Raw genomic sequence first — 22589 nt, 5'->3', positions numbered from 1 at the left:
GTCTGAGTGTGTGAGAGTGTTTATAAAAGCTAAAAAGCTGAATAAAAGAGAGTTTTGTGAACTCAGTTCTGGCCTGTCGTCCTTCTGTGCTCCACCCACCTACATGAACTGTCACAGTGGTGCCGAAACCCGGGAATGAGCACAGAAGAGAACAGCCCCATGGAGTCCTCCCCCTTCACGGACCTGATCCACGCCCTCACCACGGCCCAACAGAGCCAGCACCAGGCGCTGCTCGCCCTCAGAAAGGAGCAAGAACAACGGTTCGAGGCCCTGGTGCTGGCGCAACAGGAAGATCGTCGGACGTTCCGGCACCTCCTCGCGTCGGCAGGGTCTACCAACGCTCCCACTGCGGGCCCATCCCCTCCCACCCTAACAAAGATGGGCCCGCAGGATGATCCCGAGGTATTCATCACGCTCTTTGAGCAAGTCGCAGAGACCTCGGGGTGGCTGATAGATCAGCGCGCAGCGCGCCTCCTCCCCCTGCTAACGGCAGAGGCGCAGCTGGCCGCGCTACAGCTCCCCGCCGACTGGCCTACGCGGACCTTCGCCGGGCCGTCCTCCAGCGTGTGGGGTGCACCCCCGAGCAGCAGCGTCAGCGCTTCCGCGCTTTGTGCTTGGAGGAAGTCAGCCGGCCGTTCGCGTTTGGCCAGCAACTCCGGGACGCCAGGCAGTGGTTGAGGGCCGACAGCTGCGACGCTGAGGGACTCATCGACCAGGTGGTACTGGAACAGTTCATCGCACGTTTACCAGCAGGAACCACAGAGTGGGTCCAGTGCCACCTCCCGGCGTCGCTGGATCAGGCAATCGAGCTGGCGGAGGACCATTTGGTGGCTGTCCCGACGGCAGGACAGCAGACAACCTCTTCTCTTCTCTCCTCTCTCTCTCCTCCTCCTGTGTCTCCTCCTCGCCCCATTCCCCCACCGCGGAGGCGGGGGCCGGCACCACCCCAGCCGGCCCGCCGCACCCAGGGTGCCCGTCCGTTTCTCCCTTCTGTGTCTGTCTCTCCCCCCTCCCAGATGAGTGAGCCCCAGAGCACTAGTGCAGAGAGGAAGCCCAGGCCGATTTGCTGGCGCTGCGGGGAGCCGGGCCACCTCCAACAGCAGTGCTCGGTAATGGAGGTGGGCACGGTGGTTCGGATCCCCGACGCGCCAGGAGCCACCCCCGATCAGGCCGGAGCGTATCGCATACCGGTGAGTATCCAAGAGGATACATATCAGGCGTTGGTGGATTCTGGCTGTAATCAGACCTCAATCCACCAAAGCCTGGTGCAAGACGAGGCATTGGGGGGAGCACAATTGGTAAAGGTGTTGTGTGTGCACGGGGATGTTCACAACTACCTTTTAGTGTCAGTCCACATTCTTTTCCGAGGGGAAAAATTTATAGTGAAGACGGCGGTTAATCCTCGCCTTACCCACTCTATAATTTTGGGGACTGATTGGCCGGGATTTCGGGATTTAATGACACACTTAGTGAAGAATGGGTCCTGCCATTTAAAAAGGGGAGGTCCCAGTGTCACTTTGGCGGGAGCAGCTGTCACAGAGCAGTCTACGTCATCACCGCATCAGAGTGAGGAGCCGCCGGCTCCTCCTCTCTCTGTTGGGGAATCCCTCGCGAATTTCCCATTAGAGCAATCGTGAGACGAGACTCTGCGGCATGCATTTGACCAAGTGAGAGTAATCGATGGTCAAACGCTCCAGCCAAATGCCACACCGTCCTTCCCCTACTTCGCGATTATGAAGGATAGATTATACCGAGTGACGCAGGACACTCAAACCAAAGAGCGAGTCACGCAGCTTTTGATTCCGAAGAGCCACCGGGAATTGGTATTCCAGGCGGCTCACTTTAATCCCATGGCTGGACACTTAGGGCAGGATAAAACACTAGCCTGAATAATGGCCCGATTCTATTGGCTGGGGATTCGCAGCGATGTCTGTAGGTGGTGTACGGCGTGCCGCGAATGCCAGTTAGTAAATCCAGCGGCCATTCCAAAAGTGCCTTTGCGCCCTCTACCGTTAATCGAGACCCCGTTCGAAAGAATTGGGATGGATCTCGTCGGGCCATTAGATCGGTCAACACGAGGGTACCGCTTTATATTAGTTCTAGTGGACTATGCAACGCGATACCCGGAAGCAGTGCCTCTTCGCAATATCTCAGCACGCAGTATTGCAGAAGCACTCTTCCGCATTATCTCCCAAGTTGGAATCCCCAAAGAGATTCTGACTGACCAAGGCACCTTGTTTATGTCACGTACACTGAACGAACTGTATAGGTTGTTGGGTATTAAGCTGATCCGCACCAGCGTGTATCACCCACAAATGGACAGTTTAGTTGAACGGTTCAACCGCACCCTCAAGAACATAATTAAAAAATTCGTAAGTGAGGACGCACGTAATTGGGATAAATGGCTCGAACCCTTGCTCTTTGCAGTGCGAGAGGTCCCCCAAGCCTCCACGGGGTTCTCCCTGTTTGAATTGTTATACGGTCGTAAGCCACGCGGCATTCTAGATGTGCTGCGGGAAAATTGGGAGGAGGGACCTTTACCAAGCAAAAACAAAATCCAATACGTTATTGACCTGCGCGCAAAACTCCACACACGCACCTAACTCAGGAGAATTTGCGGCAGGCCCAAGAATGACAGACCCGCCTGTACGACAAGGGTACGCGCCTTAGGGAATTCGCACCGGGAGGTAAAGTACTCGTACTGTTGCCCACATCGAGCTCCAAATTGGTCGCCAAGTGGCAAGGACCCTTTGAGGTCACACAGCGAGTCGGGGGCGTTGACTATGAGGTGAGGCGAGCAGATAGGGGTGGGGCGCTACAGATTTACCACCTCAACCTGCTCAAACTCTGGAACGTGGAGGTCCCCGTGGCATTGGTGTCGGTGGTTCCGGAGAAGGCGGAGCTGGGGCCAGAGGTTCAAAAGGGAACATTGGCATCGTGTACCTCTCCAGTCCCCTGTGGAGACCACCTCTCCCCGACCCAACTCGCGGAGGTTGCCCAGTTGCAGACCGAGTTTTCGGACGTGTTCTCGCCCCTGCCCGGCCGCACCACCCTCATAGAGCACCACATTGAGACACCCCCGGGGGTGGTAGTGCGTAGCCGCCCTTACAGGTTACCCGAGCACAAGAAAAAGGTGGTTCGGGAAGAACTCGAGGCCATGCTCGAAATGGGCATCGTCGAGGAGTCCCACAGTGACTGGAGCAGCCCTGTGGTCTTGGTACCCAAGGCCGACAGGTCAGTCCGGTTCTGTGTAGACTATAGAAAAGTCAACGCAGTGTCTAAATTCGATGCGTACCCAATGCCTTGTATTGATCAGTTGCTCGATCGGCTAGGCACGTCTCGTTTTTACTCGACACTGGATTTAACAAAGGGTTATTGGCAGATCCCCTTGACTCCATTATCCCAGGAAAAAACGGCCTTTTCCACACCGTTCGGCTTACACCAATTCGTCACACTTCCTTTTGGGCTGTTTGGGGCGCCCACTACGTTTCAGCGGCTGATGGATAGGGTCCTCCGCCCCCACGCCACCTATGCGGCTGCCTACCTCGACGACATTATCATATATAGTAATGACTGGCCGAGGAACCTTGAACATCTGAGGGCCGTCCTTAGGTCGCTGAGGCGAGCGGGTCTCACAGCCAACCCGAAGAAGTGTGCGATTGGGCAGATGGAAGTACGGTATCTGGGCTTCCACTTGGGCAACGGGCAGGTGCTTCCCCAAATTAACAAGACAGCAGCAATTGCGGCCTGCCCGAGGCCCAAGACCAAAAAGGGGGTTAGACAGTTCCTGGGGCTGGCTATTTTCGTAGGTTTATACCTAATTATTCGGACGTCACCAGCCCGCTGACTGATCTGACTAAAAAGGGGGCACCAGATCCGGTCCAGTGGACGGGGCAATGCGAGCAGGCTTTTTCTAAGGTAAAGGCTGCACTGTGCAGGGGGCCACTTTTACACTCCCCTGACTTTTCTCTCCCCTTTATGTTGCAGACGGATGCATCGGATAGAGGGCTGGGGGCGGTTTTGTCCCAGGAGGTGGAGGGGGAGGATCGCTCAGTCTTATACATCAGTCGCAAGCTGTCGGTGCGTGAGGGGCGCTACAGCACCATTGAGAAAGAGTGCCTGGCGATCAAGTGGGCGGTCATCGCCCTCCGTTACTACCTGCTGGGACGCCCTTTCACCCTCTGTTCGGACCACGCGTCCCTCCAGTGGCTCCACCGCATGAAGGATGCCAACGCGCGGATCACCTATTGGTATCTGGCACTCCAACCCTTTAACTTCAAGGTGATCCACAGGCCGGGGGCGCAGATGGTCGTGGCGGACTTCCTCTCCCGTCAAGGGGGGGGGGGGGAGTCGGCTGCAGGCTGGACGGGCGCCCGGCCTGAGTCGGGCGGTGGGGGTATGTGGCAGCGGGGGGTGTGGTCAAGCATCGGTCTGTGATGGGAGGGCGGAGTCAGGGAAGGTAAGTGGCAGAATCACTACACCTGTCGTTAATTAATGTGTTTGTGTGTCTTCCCAGTGACCATGCCCTATTTAAGGAGAGAGAGCGAGAGAAGAGGGAGCTCTCTCCCGAACCAGATGGCTGATGTGTGTGCGTGTGTCTGAGTGTGTGAGAGTGTTTATAAAAGCTGAAAAGCTGAATAAAAGAGAGTTTTGTGAACTCAGTTCTGGCCTGCCGTCCTTCTGTGCTCCACCCACCTACATGAACTGTCACAGTCATATAAAGAATTTTCCCTGACACCTAATTATTTTTGTTTAGTGGACCGAAAGCTACTGAATTCAAATCACATACTTCCAATTTTATTAGTTTTTTTAAATAGAACAATTAATGAATTTAAGGCCATGAGGTCCTAAATTCTCCGCTATTTTTTCCTGCTTCACCATGACCCAATTCAAGATACTACATCATGCATCACGTGGTGGGCTTTCCCCATTCGTGCAAGGCATTGTGGGATATAAATTTGAAACAGGAGACAAAAATGGAGGACATGAGTGTGTGAATGAAACATGAAAGACCGACTACAATAACAGAAAGCGAGAAGACATTATGTTATACACGAAGGAAAGGAAACGCAGGACCAAACTAATAAATATCGGTGGTCAGCGAGCACCTCAGTGTGATCAGCTGTTCGTTTAGCAACAGAATGATGGAACTGTCAGTGCACAGTCAAAGGTAAACCTGCGTATGCGCACACGGACTTCCTCTGTCTGCTTGACTGCGTGAAGCGAGCAATTTCATGCACATTATTTGCTCGGGAATCCCCTCAATCCCCTAAAATAACTTCCCAGCCACAGAATGACCTGATATTTTGTGAGATATTACAGAAATAAACGTATATCACAAATTTCAGAGGAAACTAAATTTCACCAATTTTATGAAATCGAAAAGCCATCGAGCTTTAATTAATTAGTTATGTTTTTATTTAAAAAGTGGATTTAATGGCCAAATTACAATATTTACTCCCCACTACATGCTCTTACTCTGCTTATTCTAATGTAGTCCATATATTTCAAATTCATACAAGGTGTTTTTAAACTGCAAAAAATAAATTTAGGTTTAACCAATACATTTTTTAAGTCATGAAATAAAAACATTTCTAGAGGATGTGGACCTAAAGCTTCTAACTCTGGACTGAATGAGTGTGCAGACTGTGCGATGATTTTTAACAGTTTGTATAAGCAGTAGGCTTCCTCCTATTACAGCAGATTCCTATTCATTTTTATCTCCATAAATATTATACACACAGACTTAGATGAGCTCTCAAAGCTTGCAGACATTTTCCTTGCTGTTTGCTTCACTGTTCCATGACGTTTTGATGTTTTGGGTCATTTGGTGGTTCATGTGAAGATGTAGCGGATCGGGGGGAAAAAATTAGAGAAGAAAATCTATCTTTCTTTGAACCCTTTATGGTTGCATTTAGACAAATGCATGTAATAACATGGGTTATAGCGTCACTGAAATCCATTTAGTAATTGAAACAGATTTTTAAATGTCACAGGATTGACTGTAGAACTTTGATCCTTGGTGGAATATGTCTCTCTCTCCTTCTCTCTCTCCCTCTCTCTGTCTGTCTGTCTCTTATATTAAAATAGCTCTAAAATTACTTATTCTCAATGTTAAAGCTCAAGAGATGCCTTATGACTTGGCTTTTTATTGAAAAACCAAAATAACAGTAATAATACATTATGTAAATCAGATGTACTTTAACTTTTTCCCCATGAGGGCCATTTTGCAGTTTTTTGAGCTTGTGCTCAAATGTATTATTATCAGTAATAAAGATGAAATAATGATAATTATTATACATACAGGCCACTTTTTTCATGTGTTCTATTCCCTTCTAATCAGTTTACCGATAGCTGCAATATTGTTATCATATTGCTTATCCTCCATGTATTACGCCACTCTCCCCAATGGAGGACGAGCGTGCAATATTGTTATAATATTGCACGTTATCAAAACAACACGAAGTCACACGTCACAGCTCATGCGAAGATCCAATGACAAAACTTTTCTGCTGCGCACGCGCACAATCATTTCTTTGTCGGCCAGGAAAGAGAGAAGACAAGGCTAATCCAGTGCTACTGTTAGGATTAAGCACTTAATAAATAAACTGAAAACTGAAACTGAAGACGTGCTGAACACCCGAAAGGCTACCAAAACTTCATTAGATATTCTTCATGCATATTTACAAGAGAAAAACATACCAACGGACATCAAAAAACTGGAAAAGAGGCATGTCAGAGATGTAAAACTTCCACGCTAGCGAGCAACTGTGATAATCTGGAAACAAACATGGCCGCCAGGTTTACTTCATTAAATATGGAAGATTTTGAGAGAATTTTGGCTGACAGGTCACTCCATTGTGTGTAGTTGTCGATGGTGATTTTAAAAATAACTAAGTAAATTACACAGGGAAAATAAATAATAATAATAATAATAATAATATTCGGCTTGACTTCACTAGCATTGGCCTTCGCTAACACTACACCGGCTGGAAGGTAACTGGACTGCCGCGCTAACAGCACCAAGTCGTGGGTAAGCTAGTGTCGGCCTTCGAGAATGCTGATATGAAGAGAGTGTGTAATAATAATAATAATAATAATAATAATAATAATATTGGCTGCGTTTTTCATGGTATATCAGATATATTCCATTCTAGCTGAATGGAATATATCTGATATACCACTCAAATCAGCCAATATTATTTAAATAAGCAATATAATATATAATAAGATAAATAATGATTTTTAGTTATATTACAATACAATATTAGCAATTACACATTTTTGATTTAACATGTCATAAATTCTTTGTATATTTGCTCACAATAAGATGACTTTTCTTTTTTTTCCCCTTCACGTTTATTTTTCTTGCTTACAACCTAATCAGGTCAGGAGGTTAAAATGAAAAGTGCTTTTCTGATTTTTAAAAAAAATGTCTTCATATTCTGCCACCTTCACAAATGTAGATGTGTGTTGGTGGTTTGGGGGGGGGAGTGTGTTAGGTGTGAAAGTGCCCTAATACATTAAAAAGTATTTTTATATTAATTTTAATTTTCCCGACATTTCCATGTGATAAAAATGTTTTATTTGATCATACAGTTATCCATTAATATGACTTCACTGATTCACAAAAAAAAAATTATTAACATTATTCACTCAGCTACGGTATAAAGGTCTACTTCTACAGAGGCTAAAAAAAAGAATACAAAGAAAAGAAACAGCGGCACGCTTAGTTTCGATCCCTGATTCCTCTGATTGAATGCCTCATGATGTGAGGCACTGTGTATCTCCTGCTGGGCTGTGTTTGATCTCGTGTTCAATAAAGGAATAGATTTTCCATCATCATGGTGTATTGAGGCTTGGTTTAAAAGTCACCCTGTCCTTGCTACTGCAGAGCTCTGGAGCTGTGACACACCCATTACCAAGCGCTTTGACAAGAATCTGTGTCACGAGAATCTGGATATGAAATGCAGTGCACTGTTCCAAGCCTTAACCAGCACAGCATGCTTGAGAGTGTGTGATGAGTTATGAAGAGGTTTATATTTGTGATATGAATAACAGAGACACTGTATAAAGCTCTCCAGATAAAATTACAAAACAAGAACAACAACAACAACAACACAAAGACTCGTGCTCCCACGAAAATACAAAGATTAGATCACCTATAATCATTAAGGACATATCCATTACCAGAATCCTCAGCTCCTTTCAAGAGTCCAATATCCTATATGTTATTTGACCCTTCAAATCAGGGGTTCTCAACCTTTTCTACTTTAAAGCCCACCTATTCATACTTGTAATGAGTCAGGGCCCATTAAAAAAGATCCCCAATTATTTTGGCTCATCTATTCTATTAGAATCTAATAATCCATTGTAAAGTGCATTAACAAAATGCAACATCACTCCCTGTTACAGATGGGAGCCCAGGAATTAAATAAATACAATAAAAACAAACTTTTTAATTGTAGGTATTGTATTTAAAACTGTGTGGATGTGCCATAAGCCAACATAAAACCATGCATGCAGGGCATTCTCAGTCAAAAGGGATTAATGATCCAAAAGTGGAGTCTGGTCCATTAACACAAGAACTTATTGCCATGTTTGTGTTCAGCAAACAAGCAAGTTATTAAAACCAAGAAGTACACTCAAAAGAAGTGGATATAGAAACCACTCAATGGGATAGATCCTTACATGCTAACAAAGAAGGATTTTTCCTACAAGTTGGAAAATTATCCATCCGTTAAGACTGGCACGATTCACCGATGCATCAATATATCACCATTTCTGCGGCCATGATTCGCGTCTTGCATCGTCCACAAGTACTGCGATACCTTAGCCTAACTGGTCATTTCATTCATTTTTGTTTTAAAATGATTTTCATTGAAGAAACTCACAATTTTTACTTCTGTTCAGCTTCGAAGCGTCTTGCAATGGGGGCCGACATTTTGGATCTCGCAAAATCACGCTCGCTTAAACAGGGATCTGTTGGAAGTGGACATGAATATGTGAGATTTTATTTCTAAGCTGGCGCCATCTATAATTGCTGCTTTATGTTTTTAAGGTAGTATGATGATAACTTGCTCGTGGCTAGTTAATCAGTAGTTATTTGACATATTTCACAAATACTTCACAAATCCTATCATATTTGTTAGAAAAGTGAAGGAGGATTAAAAGCCCATAGCGAACATGTTTTCTCAACTGCTGGTGATATAGTTACGGCCCAAAGGGCATCACTTGGCCCAGAAAATGTGGACATCCTGCTGTTCTTAAAAAAGAACATGTAATTTGTCTCTGTCAAACCAGCTAATAAAGGAAATTAGGATTTTCAACCATACTTTTCTTGTTTTTGTCTTTTGAATTACATTTTCCCAAAATGTCAGATAATATACAGTGTATCACAATACATATCGTATCGTGACCACCGTATCATGATACATATCATATCGTGACCCTACCATGCAATGACACCCTTACCATCCGTTGAGTTCCCCGACATCTCAAACTACCTGGTGCTGCAGACATTGTTCTACACAGACACACAGATGAACACCTGGAAGAGCATGGAGGAGTACAACTTTTTATGTGTGGATGGGTTAAAGATCTGGAGATCAAGACACTACAAGATAGACGGCAGCAGACGGATCTAAGTGCAAGAAGAGTGTTTATTAGCAGGTGTGATATTTACAAAAGCAAAACACAAACTAAAGCAGAATCATAAAGCAGAGTATTTAAACAGCGTTGTAAACATGGCTAGAAACAAACGTGACGGCGATAATGATAATACTTCGCAAAGCCTCTGTGAAAACTGATCGCGCTCAAATCAGTATCAGGTGTTTCCCATAACGACCGGGTCCCAAGAACATGCACAACGCGCTCCATGAGTGCGCGCGGCTGCTCAAGCTGTGCCAGACTCAAGCGCGCAAAAGGGTGACAGTCAAATGTTCACCTGCTGTGTGACCACAACTTTTAGCTCACATATATATCGCCATCAAAATGCCTCATTTTCATTGATAACCCATTGCAAAGCATCGCGAACTGTAGTGTGACCATAGCTTCATGAAGCAGATGTGACGTTGGGTGCAACCCAGCAATTGTACCCAACTACAAGTAAAAATGAGCTTCAACTTGGAAAAAAAAATTGTGGGCCACTAGATGGCGCTTTGTAGTGGTTGAGAAACACTACTTTAAATAACCAGGATGTATACTTTTCACTCACTTTCCTATTCGTTCCACTGTATTTCCTAAGTAATATATAGCAATTACTGTACATAATTTAAAATATAATCATTGGTCTTTTTTTGGGGGGGGGGCATAGTGGTAAGAAAAGGTGCTTTTATTTATTAAAATCAGTAAAGGCGCACGTACAAGCATACCACTTGAGTCGATATAACAGGTGTTAGCTATTCAGAGAGGAACACTTTCTTTGGACTGTACATAAATCACTATTTGAATAAATGATATAAGGCTAGGCGATACAATAGAATATTGACATCATGATAAACTATGGCATGATAGATTTGTGAATGATATCACGAGCACTGTGATAAATTTATATATTGTGTTTTATATTCCCCTCCTAGAACTGCCACCTTATTGTGGTGGGTTTGTGTGCTTGAATGATCCTAGGACCCATGTTGTCGGGGGCATTATGCCCCTGTTAGGGTCTCCCAAGGCAGACAGGTCCTAGGTGACAGGCCAGACCAAGAGCAGTTCACCAAAACCCTTATGGATAATAAAAGATCAAGGACCGTGACGTCGCCCAGTATGGCGCAGCTGGGGCCCCACCCTGGAGCCAGGCCCGGGGTTAGGGCTCGTATGCGAGTGCTTGGTGGCCGGGCCTTTGCCCACGGGGCCTGGCCGGGCTCAGCCCGAAGCAGTGACGTGGGCCTGACCTCCTGTGGGTTCACCACCCACAGAGGTAGCCATAGAGGGCCGGTGCAGTGTGGATTGGGCGGCAGTCAAAGGCAGGGGCCTCGGCGACCTGATCCCCGAACACAGCGGCTAGCTGTTGGGACATGGAATGTCACTTCGCTGGGGGGGGAAAGAGCCTGAGCTTGTGTGGGAGGTTGAGAGGTACTGGCTAGAGATAGTCGGGCTCACCTCCATCCACAGCTTGGGCTCCGGAACCCAGTTCCTCAAGAGGGGCTGGACTCTCCACTTCTCTGGAATCGCCCATGGTGAGCAGCGATGGGCTGGTGTGGGCTTGCTTATAGCTCCCCAGCTCAGCCGTCATGTGTTGGAGTTTACTCCAGTGAATGAGAGGGTCACCTCTCTGCGCCTTCGGATCGGGGAGAGGGCTCTTGCTGTTGTTTGTGCCTATGGGCCAAATAGCAGTATAGAGTATCCGGCCTTCTTGGAGTCCCTGGGAGAGGTACTGAGAGGTGCTCAGACTGGGGACTCCATTGTTCTACTGGGGGACTTCAACGCTCACATGGGCGATGACAGAGACACCTGGAGGGGTGTGACTGGGAGGAACAGCCTCCCCGATCTGAACCCGAGTGGTGTTTTGTTATTGGACTTCTGTGCTAGTCATGGTTTGTCCATAACGAACACCATGTTTGAGCATAGGGGTGTCCATAAGTGCACGCGGCACCAGGACACCTTAGGTCGGAGGTCGATGATTGACTTTGTTGTCGTTTCATCGGACCTCCGGCCCTATGTCTTGGACACTCTGGTGAAGAGAGGGGCTGAGCTGTCAACTGATCACCACCTGGTGGTGAGTTGGATCCGCTGGCAGAGGAGGAAGCCGGACAGACCTGGCAGGCCCAAATGTATGGTGAGGGTCTGCTGGGAACGTCTGGCCGAGCACTCTGTTGGGGAGGTCTTTAACTCCCACCTCCGGGAGAGCTTCTCCCAGCTTCCGAGGGAGGCGGGGGACATTGAGTCTGAGTGGACCATGTTCTCTACCTCCATTGTGGACGCGGCTGTTCAGAGCTGTGGCCGCAAGGTCTCCGGTGCCTGTCGTGGTGGCAATTGCCGAACCCGGTGGTGGACACCGGAAGTAAGGGATGCCGTCAAGCTGAAGAAGGAGTCCTATCGGGCAATGTTGGCCTCCGGGACTCCTGAGGCAGCTGACGGGTATTGGCAGGCCAGGCGTGCCGCAGCTCGGGCAGTTGCGGAGGCAAAAACTCGGAACTGGGAGGAGTTTGGTGAGGCAATGGAGGAGGACTATTGGTCGGCCTCGAAGAAATTCTGGCAAACCGTCCGGCGCCTCAGGAGGAGGAAGCAGTACTCTGCCAACACTGTTTACAGTGCAGGTGGGGAGCTGTTGACCTCGACTGGGGACATTGTTGGGCAGTGGAAGGAATACTTCGAGGATCTCCTCAATCCCACCGTCATGTCTTCCATTGAGGAAGTGGAGGCTGATGACTCAGAGGTGGACTCATCCATTACCCAAGCCGAAGTCACTGAGGTAGTTTGCAAGCTCCTCGGTGGCAAGGCACCGGGGGTGGATGAGATCCACCCTGAGTATCTCAAGTCTCTGGATGTTGTGGGGCTGTCTTGGCTGACACGCCTCTGCAACATCGCGTGGCGGTCAGGGACAGTGCCTCCGGAGTGGCAGACTGGGTTGGTGGTCCCTCTTTTTAAGAAAGGGGACCGGAGAGTGTGCTCCAATTTTAGGGGAATCACACTTCTCAGCCTCCCTGAGAAGGTTTACTCCAGGGTACTGGAGAGGAGAATTCAGCCAATAGTTGAACCTCGGATCCAGGAGGAACAATGCACTTTTCGTCCTGGTCGTGGAACACTGGACCAGCTCTATACCCTTCATAGGGTCCTCAAAGGTTCATGGGAGTTTGTCCAACCAGTCCACATGTGCATTGTGGATCTGGAGAAGGCATTCGATCGTGTCCCTCGTGGTATTCTGTGGGGGGTGTTTCGGGAGTATGGGGTTCGGGGCTCTTTGCTAAGGGCTGTCTGGTCCCTGTACGAATGGAGCAGGAGTCTGGTTCACATTGCCAGCAGTAAGTCAGACATGTTCCCAGTGCATGTTGGACTCCGGCAGGGCTGCCCTTTGTCACCAGTTCTGTTCATAATTTTTATGGACAGAATTTCTAGGCACAGCCAGGGGCTGGAAGGAATCCTGTTTGGGAACCACAGGATTTCATCTCTGCTTTATGCGGATGATGTCCTGTTGGCTTCTTCAAACCAGGACCTTCAGCATGCACTGGGGCGGTTTGCAGTCGAGTGTGAAGCGGCTGGGATGAGAATCAGCACCTCCAAGTCTGAGGCCATGGTTCTCGACCAGAAAAGGGTGACTTGCCCTCTCCAGATTGGTGGAGAAGTCCTGCCTCAAGTGCAGGAGTTTAAGTATCTCGGGATCTTGTTCATGAGTGAGGGAAGGATAGAGCGTGAGATCGACAGGCGGATCGGTGCAGCCTCCGCAGTGATGCAGTCGCTTTACCGGTCCGTTGTGGTGAAGAAGGAGCTGAGCCAAAAGGCGAAACTCTCGATTTACCGGTCGATCTACGTTCCGACTCTCACCTATGGTCATGAGCTTTGGGTAATGACTGAAAGAACAAGATCGCGGATACAAGCGGCCGAAATGAGTTTCCTTCGCAGGGTGGCTGGGCGCTCCCTTAGAGATAGGGTGAGAAGCACAGTCACTCGGGAAGAGCTCTGAGTAGAGCCGCTGCTCCTCCACATCGAGAGGAATCAGCTGAGATGGCTCGGGTATCTCTTTTGGATGCCTCCTGGACGTCTCCCTGGAGAGGTGTTCCAGGCATGTCCCCCCAGGAGGAGGCCCCGGGGAAGACCCAGGACACGCTGGAGGGACTATGTCTCTCGGCTGGCCTGGGAATGCCTCGGTGTTCTTCCTGAGGAGCTGGCCGAGGTGTCTGGGGAAAGGGAAGTTTGGGCTTCCTTGCTCAGACTGCTGCCTCCGCGACCCGGCCCCGGATAAGCGGATGAAGATGAAACGAGATGAGTCTTTTATATTCTAACTTTTTTTAAAAAATGAACGTTTAACACATGTTAACAACTCTCCAAGCAGCTGATCTGATGTTAACATTTTTTATGATATGGCACGAGCTACTCCCAGTAAAACTGTGCACCCTGATTGGTTCCTTGGTGGGCAGAATTTTCCTGTAATGCCCATGGGTGATTATGGACTTTCTTTCCAAGGCACTGGCTTTCAATGTTGCAAAAAACAAACAGAAACAAAACCACAAAAAAAGATGAATTGGAAATCAAAATGGAATCAAAAATGGCCAAAAGACAAACAAGAGTCACCAAGTTATTCAAGAAATGAGCAACGAAGAACATTCAGAAACCACTAACCGCTAACAGAAATTCAGTTTTGAAACCGCTAGTCGTTTATTCTGCATGTGTGACTCAACTACGTTACAAATATGACGTGACTGAAAGCAACGTCACGCCTCATTATAATGAGCGTCTATTTTAATCTGAGAAATGAAAAACCCATATAATAAACTCCTTATTAACCTTGCTTACTCAGTGTTTATGGGAAATTATTATATATACAGGAACACTTTTTCCATGGAATAAAAACATGTGTTCCCTTCTAGTAGGTTTCATTCTTTTGGTTTGATAGCATGCAATATTGTTAGCATATCGCTTATCCTACATGTATTACACCTCTTTACCCAATGGAGAATGAGTGTGCAATATTGTTACAATATTGCACATTTTCAAGATAACGTGATGTCACGTGGAAAACACAAAACTTTCGAGCTAATGAACAACTGTGACAATTTGTAAACAAACATGGCCACCAGGTTTGCTTTGTCAAAAACGTTAGATTCTGTATGTATGAGCATGTAGCTGTTGATGTTGATTTTAAAAATAACTCATTAAATTGCATAGGGAAACGAATACTTAAGTATGAGTGAAAAATACTGTGGCGAGCGTGTGTGGAAGAAGAGCCTGGAGACAGAAAGCTTAGCTTCTCGGTCATTAGCCTATGCTAGTAGCTCTCAGGAGCACTGGCTTAGCTGTGCTAGCGTTGGCCTTCGCTAACACTATTGATGAACACTATACCAGCTAGAAGGTAACTGGACTGCTGTGCTAACAGCACTGAGTTATGGGTAAGCTTGTGTTGGTCTTCCCTAACACTACTGCTCAATGCTACACCAGCTGGAAGGTAACTGGACTGCCATGCTAACAGCACTGAGTCGCGGGTAAGCTAGCGGTGGCCTTCGAGAATACTGATATGAACAGAGTGTGTATGTACAATAATAATAATAATAATAACATTGGCTGGCTTTTTTCATGGTCTATCAAATATATTCCATTTAGCTACTTATCTTCGACTCGAGCCGTAGGCTCGGTCCGTACTGTCAAGAACTTGGTCTGATATTTTCCTATAAAGACCTTGCAGTCAGTTAATAAGCAGTGAATCTTTTTTTTTAATTCTTAATCTCTAAATAATTAAAATCGGAATATTTACAACTTGTAAAAATATCAAGGAAACACAGAAGACTTTCCCGTGATGGAAAACTTAAAGGTGACATATGAAAAATTCACTTTTTCAGTACTTGTGCACATACATTTGGGTATCTGGACCCGACCATCCCATAAACTCTGAAATAAGACACACAGTCAATTGCCTATTTCAGAAAATGTGTGCTTCGATGAGGCATTCAGATTTGGCTCCCCTTTCTATGTCACAGTGAATATTCATGAGGAAAGTGCGACCTGATTGGCTGGTAGAAGAGGTGGGTGGGGTGAGCAGTGGCTTATTATCATTTAAAGGAACAGGCACTGAAATCTGGTGAAAAGGGAGCTGTGGTGTTTTATCCTTGTAATACTTTAACCAAAGTATGTCACAGACATTTCATTAAGACCTCAGGAAACTGTGTCAACTTGCAGAAAAGTAGTATAATATGTCACCTTTAAAGTTAGAGCTTTATCTCTATCTCTGAGGGTTATAAAAGTGCGTCGAGTGAAGCCTCCTTCCTTTCCTAAATGTTAAATAAGCATCTCCTGACAGAAAACTTTGCAATTTGTAACACTGAACTCATTTTTTTAACCTTTAACCTTTTTTTAATGTAACACTGTCATTTTCCTGGCAGTTTGTTAAATACATTGAGATATGTACTATCATAGACACACATACATCATAACAAATTGGAAAACAAAATAAAGTGAACAGATTATTCATATATTACTGGTGTATTTAGGTTTCTATACAGGTTTCTATTGTACTATCTACATTATTCACTAATTCAATACTCAGTTACTTGATAATGTATTACTGGATAAAAAAGCTTCATCTTGTCTCCCCTTATTGTTGAAATTAAAAGCCCTCTGTGGTGTACTGGAACAGATCAGCACCCATCAGTCTGCCCAGTGAGCTGTAAACTTAGCCTGACCAAACTGAGATGAGGACAACGCCAATTAGTGACCAAATAACTGGCATTTCCGAAAGCTTCAGCTTCACAGTCATGTTCAAATTTACGCAACGCTGTCAGATTATATTTGTGCCACTTGGTGATGCTTATTCAGGAGGAAACAATATGGTCTTTTTAACATTTACAGCCAAGACAGACTTTATAGTCCTGCTATGAGTCCCACAACACAGGAACTGCAGGGGCAATCTGCCACTTGATAGCTTCTTAGTTTCTCAAATTCATTTGTTTTCTGTGCTTACTCATTATCACGGACTGCATAATCTCTCCTTGGCTTGCAATACAAAGCATAAGAATACATACCATACACGGAGCTGATAAAAGTGTCTGGAGTGTTTGTGTTCTGATTGAAATAAAATTCCATTTCAAGGGCAGACAAATCATAAAGTTATTAACTAACCCACCAACCAAGTGGAAGCTCTAATGCTGTCACATCCCAAGTTTTGGAAACTGAATTGACCATGCAAAAAAAACCAAGAGTGCTCTGAGAGGACAGCATCCCCCACTGGCAACTATATCTATGCTATAAGTGCTTAATACACCCTCATGAAATTGTTGAAGTACAAGTTTGGTAATCAAGGGCCATGACTCTGGTGAAGTGTGACCGAATTGAACGAAATTGTAATATGCGCATTAGCGACATATAGCAAAGTCTTTTGCAAAGTTTCAGAAAATGTCTCCAAGAATTGTGAGAGGAGCTGATTTCAGAAGACGAGCACACTTTCATGAAATTGTCAAAGTACATGTTTGGTAATCAAGAGCCATAACTGAAAAAATTGGACCAAATTGAACTAAATTGCAATACGCATATTACCAACATACAACAAAGCCTTTTGGTAAGTTTTCTGAAATTCTTCCAAGAACTATGAGAGGAGTTCATTTCAGAAGACAAGCACACCCTCATGAACTTGTCAAAGTACAAGTTTGGTAATCAAGGGCCATAACTCTGGTAAAATGTGACTGAATTGAATGAAATTACAATATGTGTATTACTGACATATATCAAAGAATCCTGCCAAGTTTCGTGAAATTCCTCTAAAAATTGTGAGAGGAGTTGATTTCAGAACGCGAGTACCCTTCCTGGGGCGGACGGATGGACAGACATCGCCACAACATAATCCCCCTTTGGGCCTTTCAGCCAACGGAGGATAAAAAAGAAAGCTAATACATACAGTACTGTGCAAAAGTCTTAGGCACCCTATTGTTTTTTTTATGCCTCCGCCACCATAAGGTGCAGGAGGCATTATGTTTTCGGGTTGTCCGTCTGTCCGTGCGTCCATCCGTCCGTGCGTGCGTGCATCCGTCCGTCCCAAAATTTTGTGAACGCGATATCTCAAAGGCTAATGAAAGGAATTTCACCAAACTTTCACCATTTGTGCGCTTTGGGACAAACATGAACTGATTAGATTTTGAGATCAAAAGGTCTAAGGTCAAGGTCGCTGTGAGGTCAAATGTCTGTCTGAGAACCTTGTGAACACAATATCTCCAAGGCAAATCAAAGGCATTTCACCAAACTTTCACCATTTGTGCAAGGTGCAGGAGGCATTATGTTTTCGGGTTGTCCGTCTGTCCATGCGTCCGTCCATCCGTCCGTCCGTCTGTCTGTCCCGCAACCTTGTGAACACGATATCTCAAAGGCTAATGAAAGGAATTTCACCAAACTTTCACCATTTGTGCGCTTTGGGACAAACATGAACTGATTAGATTTTGAGATCAAAAGATCTAAGGTCAAGGTCACTGTGAGGTCAAATGTCTGTCTGAAAACCTTGTGAACACAATATCTCCAAGGCAGATGAAAGGAATTTCACCAAACTTTCACCATTTGTGCATCTGGGGACAAAGATAAACTGATTAAATTTTGAGATCAAAAGGTCTAAGGTCAAGGTCACTGTGAGGTCAAATGTCTGTCCGAAAACCTTGTGAACACACTATCTCCAAGGCTAATGCAAGTAATTTCACCAGGTCAAGATTACTGTGAGGTCAAATGTCCATCCCCAAATCACAACTTAATAAGGCGTGTAGTCTACCAGGCGGAGGCATCCCCATCGACGCCGTTGGCATCGAGTTCTATCTAGTTTCATACAAACTTTGTTACAGATTTCTATTTTATGACTTCTACGTACATTATCAAGTCAGCACAAAAACATTTTAGAGTTCCAAACGTTCATTTTTTTCCAGCACAAAATTAAATGTTACAGGAAAAAAAAATGTTTGTAATATGTCTGAGCAGCATATTCCATAAGGGAGCACATTTCAGATTAAAAAAGAAAACATAATGAAAGCTACTGGGTTTTGGTGCAAAATGAAGAAGCAAGCGTGACAGTCAAAGTGTCCAGAAGAACTATGGTTGGTTTTGCAAGATGCTCAGTAAAACCTACAGCTCATTTCCTTATAAAACTGCACTCATTGTACCTGATACTACTATTTTTTTTAAAACAAAGGGTCGTCTCACACCAAATATTGACTTTGTTTCATTTATTATGGCTTACTGATTACTGTTTATAGTATTTATTTAACGTTGAAACAGTTCATTTTATTATTTTTAAACCATTTTTGGTCTACAGCATTTCTTTACATGTGCCTAAGACTTTTGCACAGTGCTGTATGCCAAGATAGTTAGCAAGTTAAGTTCAATTCCCACACAGATGATGATTCAGCCATAGCCATACTCATTTTCAAAGAGTGTCTGAAGTGGCATGCTAGTACTTCCTTGAGTAAAACTGTAATCAGGCATATATTAACTATGATAAAGCATGTGAGCGAGAGAGATGTCAATCATGCTACAGCGCTCTGATTAAAAGACTTCAGAATTAAATTTATCTTCAATATTTCATGTCAGTATTATAGCTGAGGCTATCATGGGCACCAACTCACCAAACCTGGACAGTTGAAGACTTTTCTTTTTAATCTTCAACTGTCCAGTTTAGACTCAGATTCCTGTTCTTGGCTGACAAGAGAGAGTGGGCCCCAATGTGGTCTTCTGCTGAGATGTTTTTCTGTGTACCATGGACGTAAAAAGTGATTAGATGAGTTGCCACTGTATATCCTTCCTGGCAGCTCGAACCAATCTGGCCATTTTCCTCTGACCTCTCTTATCAACAAGACGTTTCCACTCACAGAACTGTCGCTCACTCAGTGGTTTTAGTTTTTTGTTTTTCACACCATTCTGTGTAAACTCTACCGACTGCTGTGTGTGAAAACCCCAGGAGATCAGCAGTTTCTGAAATACCGGAAATGAAGCCAGCTGTCCGGTGCCAACCACCATGCCACATTTCATCATGTCCTTCTCAGTGCTCAAATGGGAAATGAACACTCAAAACTGTCCGATTGGTCTGACAAACGATTCCGCATTACAGAACCTCGATCTTTAACAGCATTTCGTCGTATACAGTACATTCGTTGTGTGCAGTACATGTTTTTCTTCCTGTTAGTGAATTTTGCGAGTAGTCTTGTGTTATGTAGCAATGTTTAAGTAAAATCTCTACTCAGAGCTGCATTACAGAGTTGGGAAGACTGTAGTGGTTCACTGTGTGTCTGTATAAACCATGGCCTGGCATGTATTTATAACATGAAAGAAAGAGCATGAGTGTGAGTATGCATAAGCATTCTCATTACCAGACCATGAGTAAAGCATTAACAGCATAATTACATTTCAGCAAAGTGCTTTAATACACCCACGGAGAAAACTACAAAGAGATGCAAAGACACAAAGAATGATGGCAAATACAAGAGAATAAAAGCGATGACATTTTTTCAACGACCAAGAACCAGCGGCCTCAAACAAAACCCTGACCATCTCTCTCTGTCTTTCTCTAATCTTTTAATCCAAATGTCAGCCTTGTCCTCGAGAAGCACACGCCTCCCTGAATTCGCTGCACTGTTCCAATTGTTTTGTCCACATTAATCCTTGGTGAACTTTGTGCTGCTTTAATAAAAGCTGGATAGCAACATAATATATGCTGATTAATTATAGAAACAGAATAAACACAATAAGAGCTTGTTCAAAACCGAGTGTTAATCCGAGTGCACAAGTTATATCACAAGAGATCACTTCTTTATATGGCCTGTCCAAACAAATCCACCTCGCACTCATTTTCCACAGGTCCACGTTGAGGTTTCTTGTTCACAAATGACACTGAAATTATCATTTCTCCAAATTAGTTCAGCAAAAGTCTGATCACTTCCCTTTATATTCTAAAAGTCGAAATTAATTTTTAATTATCCCTTGATTCTTTTCTCCAGTTTTATTTTTAAATGATGGCCACGGTTGTTCTTATGCACTACAGTATTTATTTATTTATTCCCTCCTAAAGCTCATGAGACACTTCATGAGTTTGATCAGAGATGTGAGAGAAGGGAAAGGCACAACATGTACAGTGAGACTGCGAAGCCCTGCACTGCAAAAAAAAAAAAAACTAGCACTGAACCCCAGAGAAGCACCACTGGATAGTACAACTCACCCCCACGCTGTCTTAATCTGTCCCAAAATGGACAGCATGCAAAATAAAAACACACGACATCATGAAATCAATAGAAATAATGATATTATGATCTCATAAGTTAGTGCATGGTAGATGACAGAGAGCCTGTGTGAAAATGACAGCAGCAGTTACAGCGTGTGTGTGTGTGTGTGTGTGTAACCATGTGTTGGATTTAACGTGCACTGATTTACCTGAAGTGAGGGCTCGTGCTGCAAAGATGCTTTCTCGCTCAACTCGTGCTGAGACTGGCTTCCTGCGCGCGCGCACTGTCTCGGTCTCAGTTTTGCCGTTTTTTCCTGTTTCAGTTCCGGAGCTTTGAAGCAACAACGAGGACAAACAATGTAGCGATTCGATCATCAGCCCCGGTCCACGCTCAAGTGCACACCGATGATGACTGCCGCAGAGCGCACGCGGGTGTGTGCGTGTGTGAGAGAGAGAGAGAGAGAGAGAGAGAGAGAGAGAGAGAGAGTGTGTGTGTGTGTGTGTGTGTGTTGGGGGGGTTCTGGCCCCAGTTTCACCGCTGCATTAATCGGGTCCTAGTAGAACGTCCTCGCGAGAAAGCAGACACACGGCCGGTGTGTGAGGACCTGTGTGTCCTTATTCTCTGTGTGTGTGTGTGTGTGTGTGTGTGTGTGTTTTGATACCCTGATGAGGACCAAATGTCCCCACAAGGATAGATATATCTGAGCCGCTGACAGGAATTTGGCCGGTCCCCACAACGGCAACACTGTGTGTGTGTGTGTGTGTGTGTGTGAGAGAGAGAGAGAGAGAGTGTGTGTGTGGGGGGGGGGGGGTCTGGCCCCAGTTTCACCGCCGCATTAATCGGGTCCTAGTAGAACGTCCTCGCGAGAAAGCAGACACACGGCCGGTGTGTGAGGACCTGTGTGTCCTTATTCTGTGTGTGTGTGTGTGTGTGTGTGTGTGTGTGTTTTGATACCCTGATGAGGACCAAATGTCCCCACAAGGATAGATATATCTGAGCCGCTGACAGGAATTTGGCCGGTCCCCACAACGTCAACACTGTGTTGTTGTTTTTTTTAACAAAAACTCCAGCTTTTATTTTGAAATAAGTAAAAAAAACGCCTTTTGGTTACTGAGTTTAAGCTTGGGGTTGGATTGAGGTATAGGTATAGCATTAATTAGCTGCATTAATAAATATGTCACTAGAAGGTCCTCATATGGATAGTAGGACCAGTCTGTGTGTGTGGGGGGGTGTGGGGGTGTGTACTTGGACTTGCAACATATTGAGGACCAGAACATGTTTTTAAGAAAAGATTTCAGATATTTTGGGGAAGTGAGGACATTGTAGCTGGTTCTCACGTCTTCAAAGGGCTGTTTTAGGGTTGAGGTTAGAATTAGGTTGACATTCAGGTTAGGGTTAGGCATTTAGTTGTGATGGTTAAGGTAAGGGGAAAGGGCTAGGGAATGTATTATGTCAGTGAGTGTCCCCACAAAGATAGAAGTACAAGTGTGTGTGTGTGTGTGTGTGTGTGTGTGTGTGTGTGTGTGTGTGTGTGTGTGTGTGTCATCGCCCGCTCTGCAGCCCCACAGCACTGCCTACAGCTTTTAAAGAGGCACAACACAGCAGTGTACATGTAACACTTCACTTGCCTGTTTTGGTGTGCATTCTACAATTCATCACATCTGTCAAGTCCTACAAGCACACACACACGCAAAATGTTCAGGACTGAGTATAAAATCTTCAATCGATTTGATGTAAGGAATGTGTCTAATTATGGAT

General features: G+C 45.2%; 1 protein-coding gene across 4 annotated transcripts in view; it reads right to left on the bottom strand.

Annotated features, from left to right (window-relative positions):
• The window catches only part of wscd2 (WSC domain containing 2), a 243045-nt gene extending 221572 nt beyond the window's left edge, over positions 1–21473 (bottom strand). For 2 of the 4 annotated variants that reach the window (XM_060906764.1, XM_060906760.1), the window contains exon 1: positions 21040–21101. Coding sequence is in view for 1 of the 4 variants with exons in the window: in XM_060906763.1 (XP_060762746.1) it covers positions 21040–21205 (166 nt within the window). In the remaining 3 variants the exon portion in view is untranslated. Of the gene's footprint in view, positions 1–21039 lie in introns of all 4 variants that reach the window. The other 2 variants (XM_060906763.1, XM_060906761.1) reach the window with 2 other exon arrangements.
• Positions 21474–22589: the final 1116 nt, after the last annotated feature.

The sequence above is a fragment of the Neoarius graeffei genome, chromosome 24 (genome assembly GCF_027579695.1).
Source record: "Neoarius graeffei isolate fNeoGra1 chromosome 24, fNeoGra1.pri, whole genome shotgun sequence".
Classification (NCBI taxonomy): Eukaryota; Metazoa; Chordata; class Actinopteri; order Siluriformes; family Ariidae; genus Neoarius; species Neoarius graeffei.
This window is presented reverse-complemented; position numbering and strand designations above follow the sequence as displayed.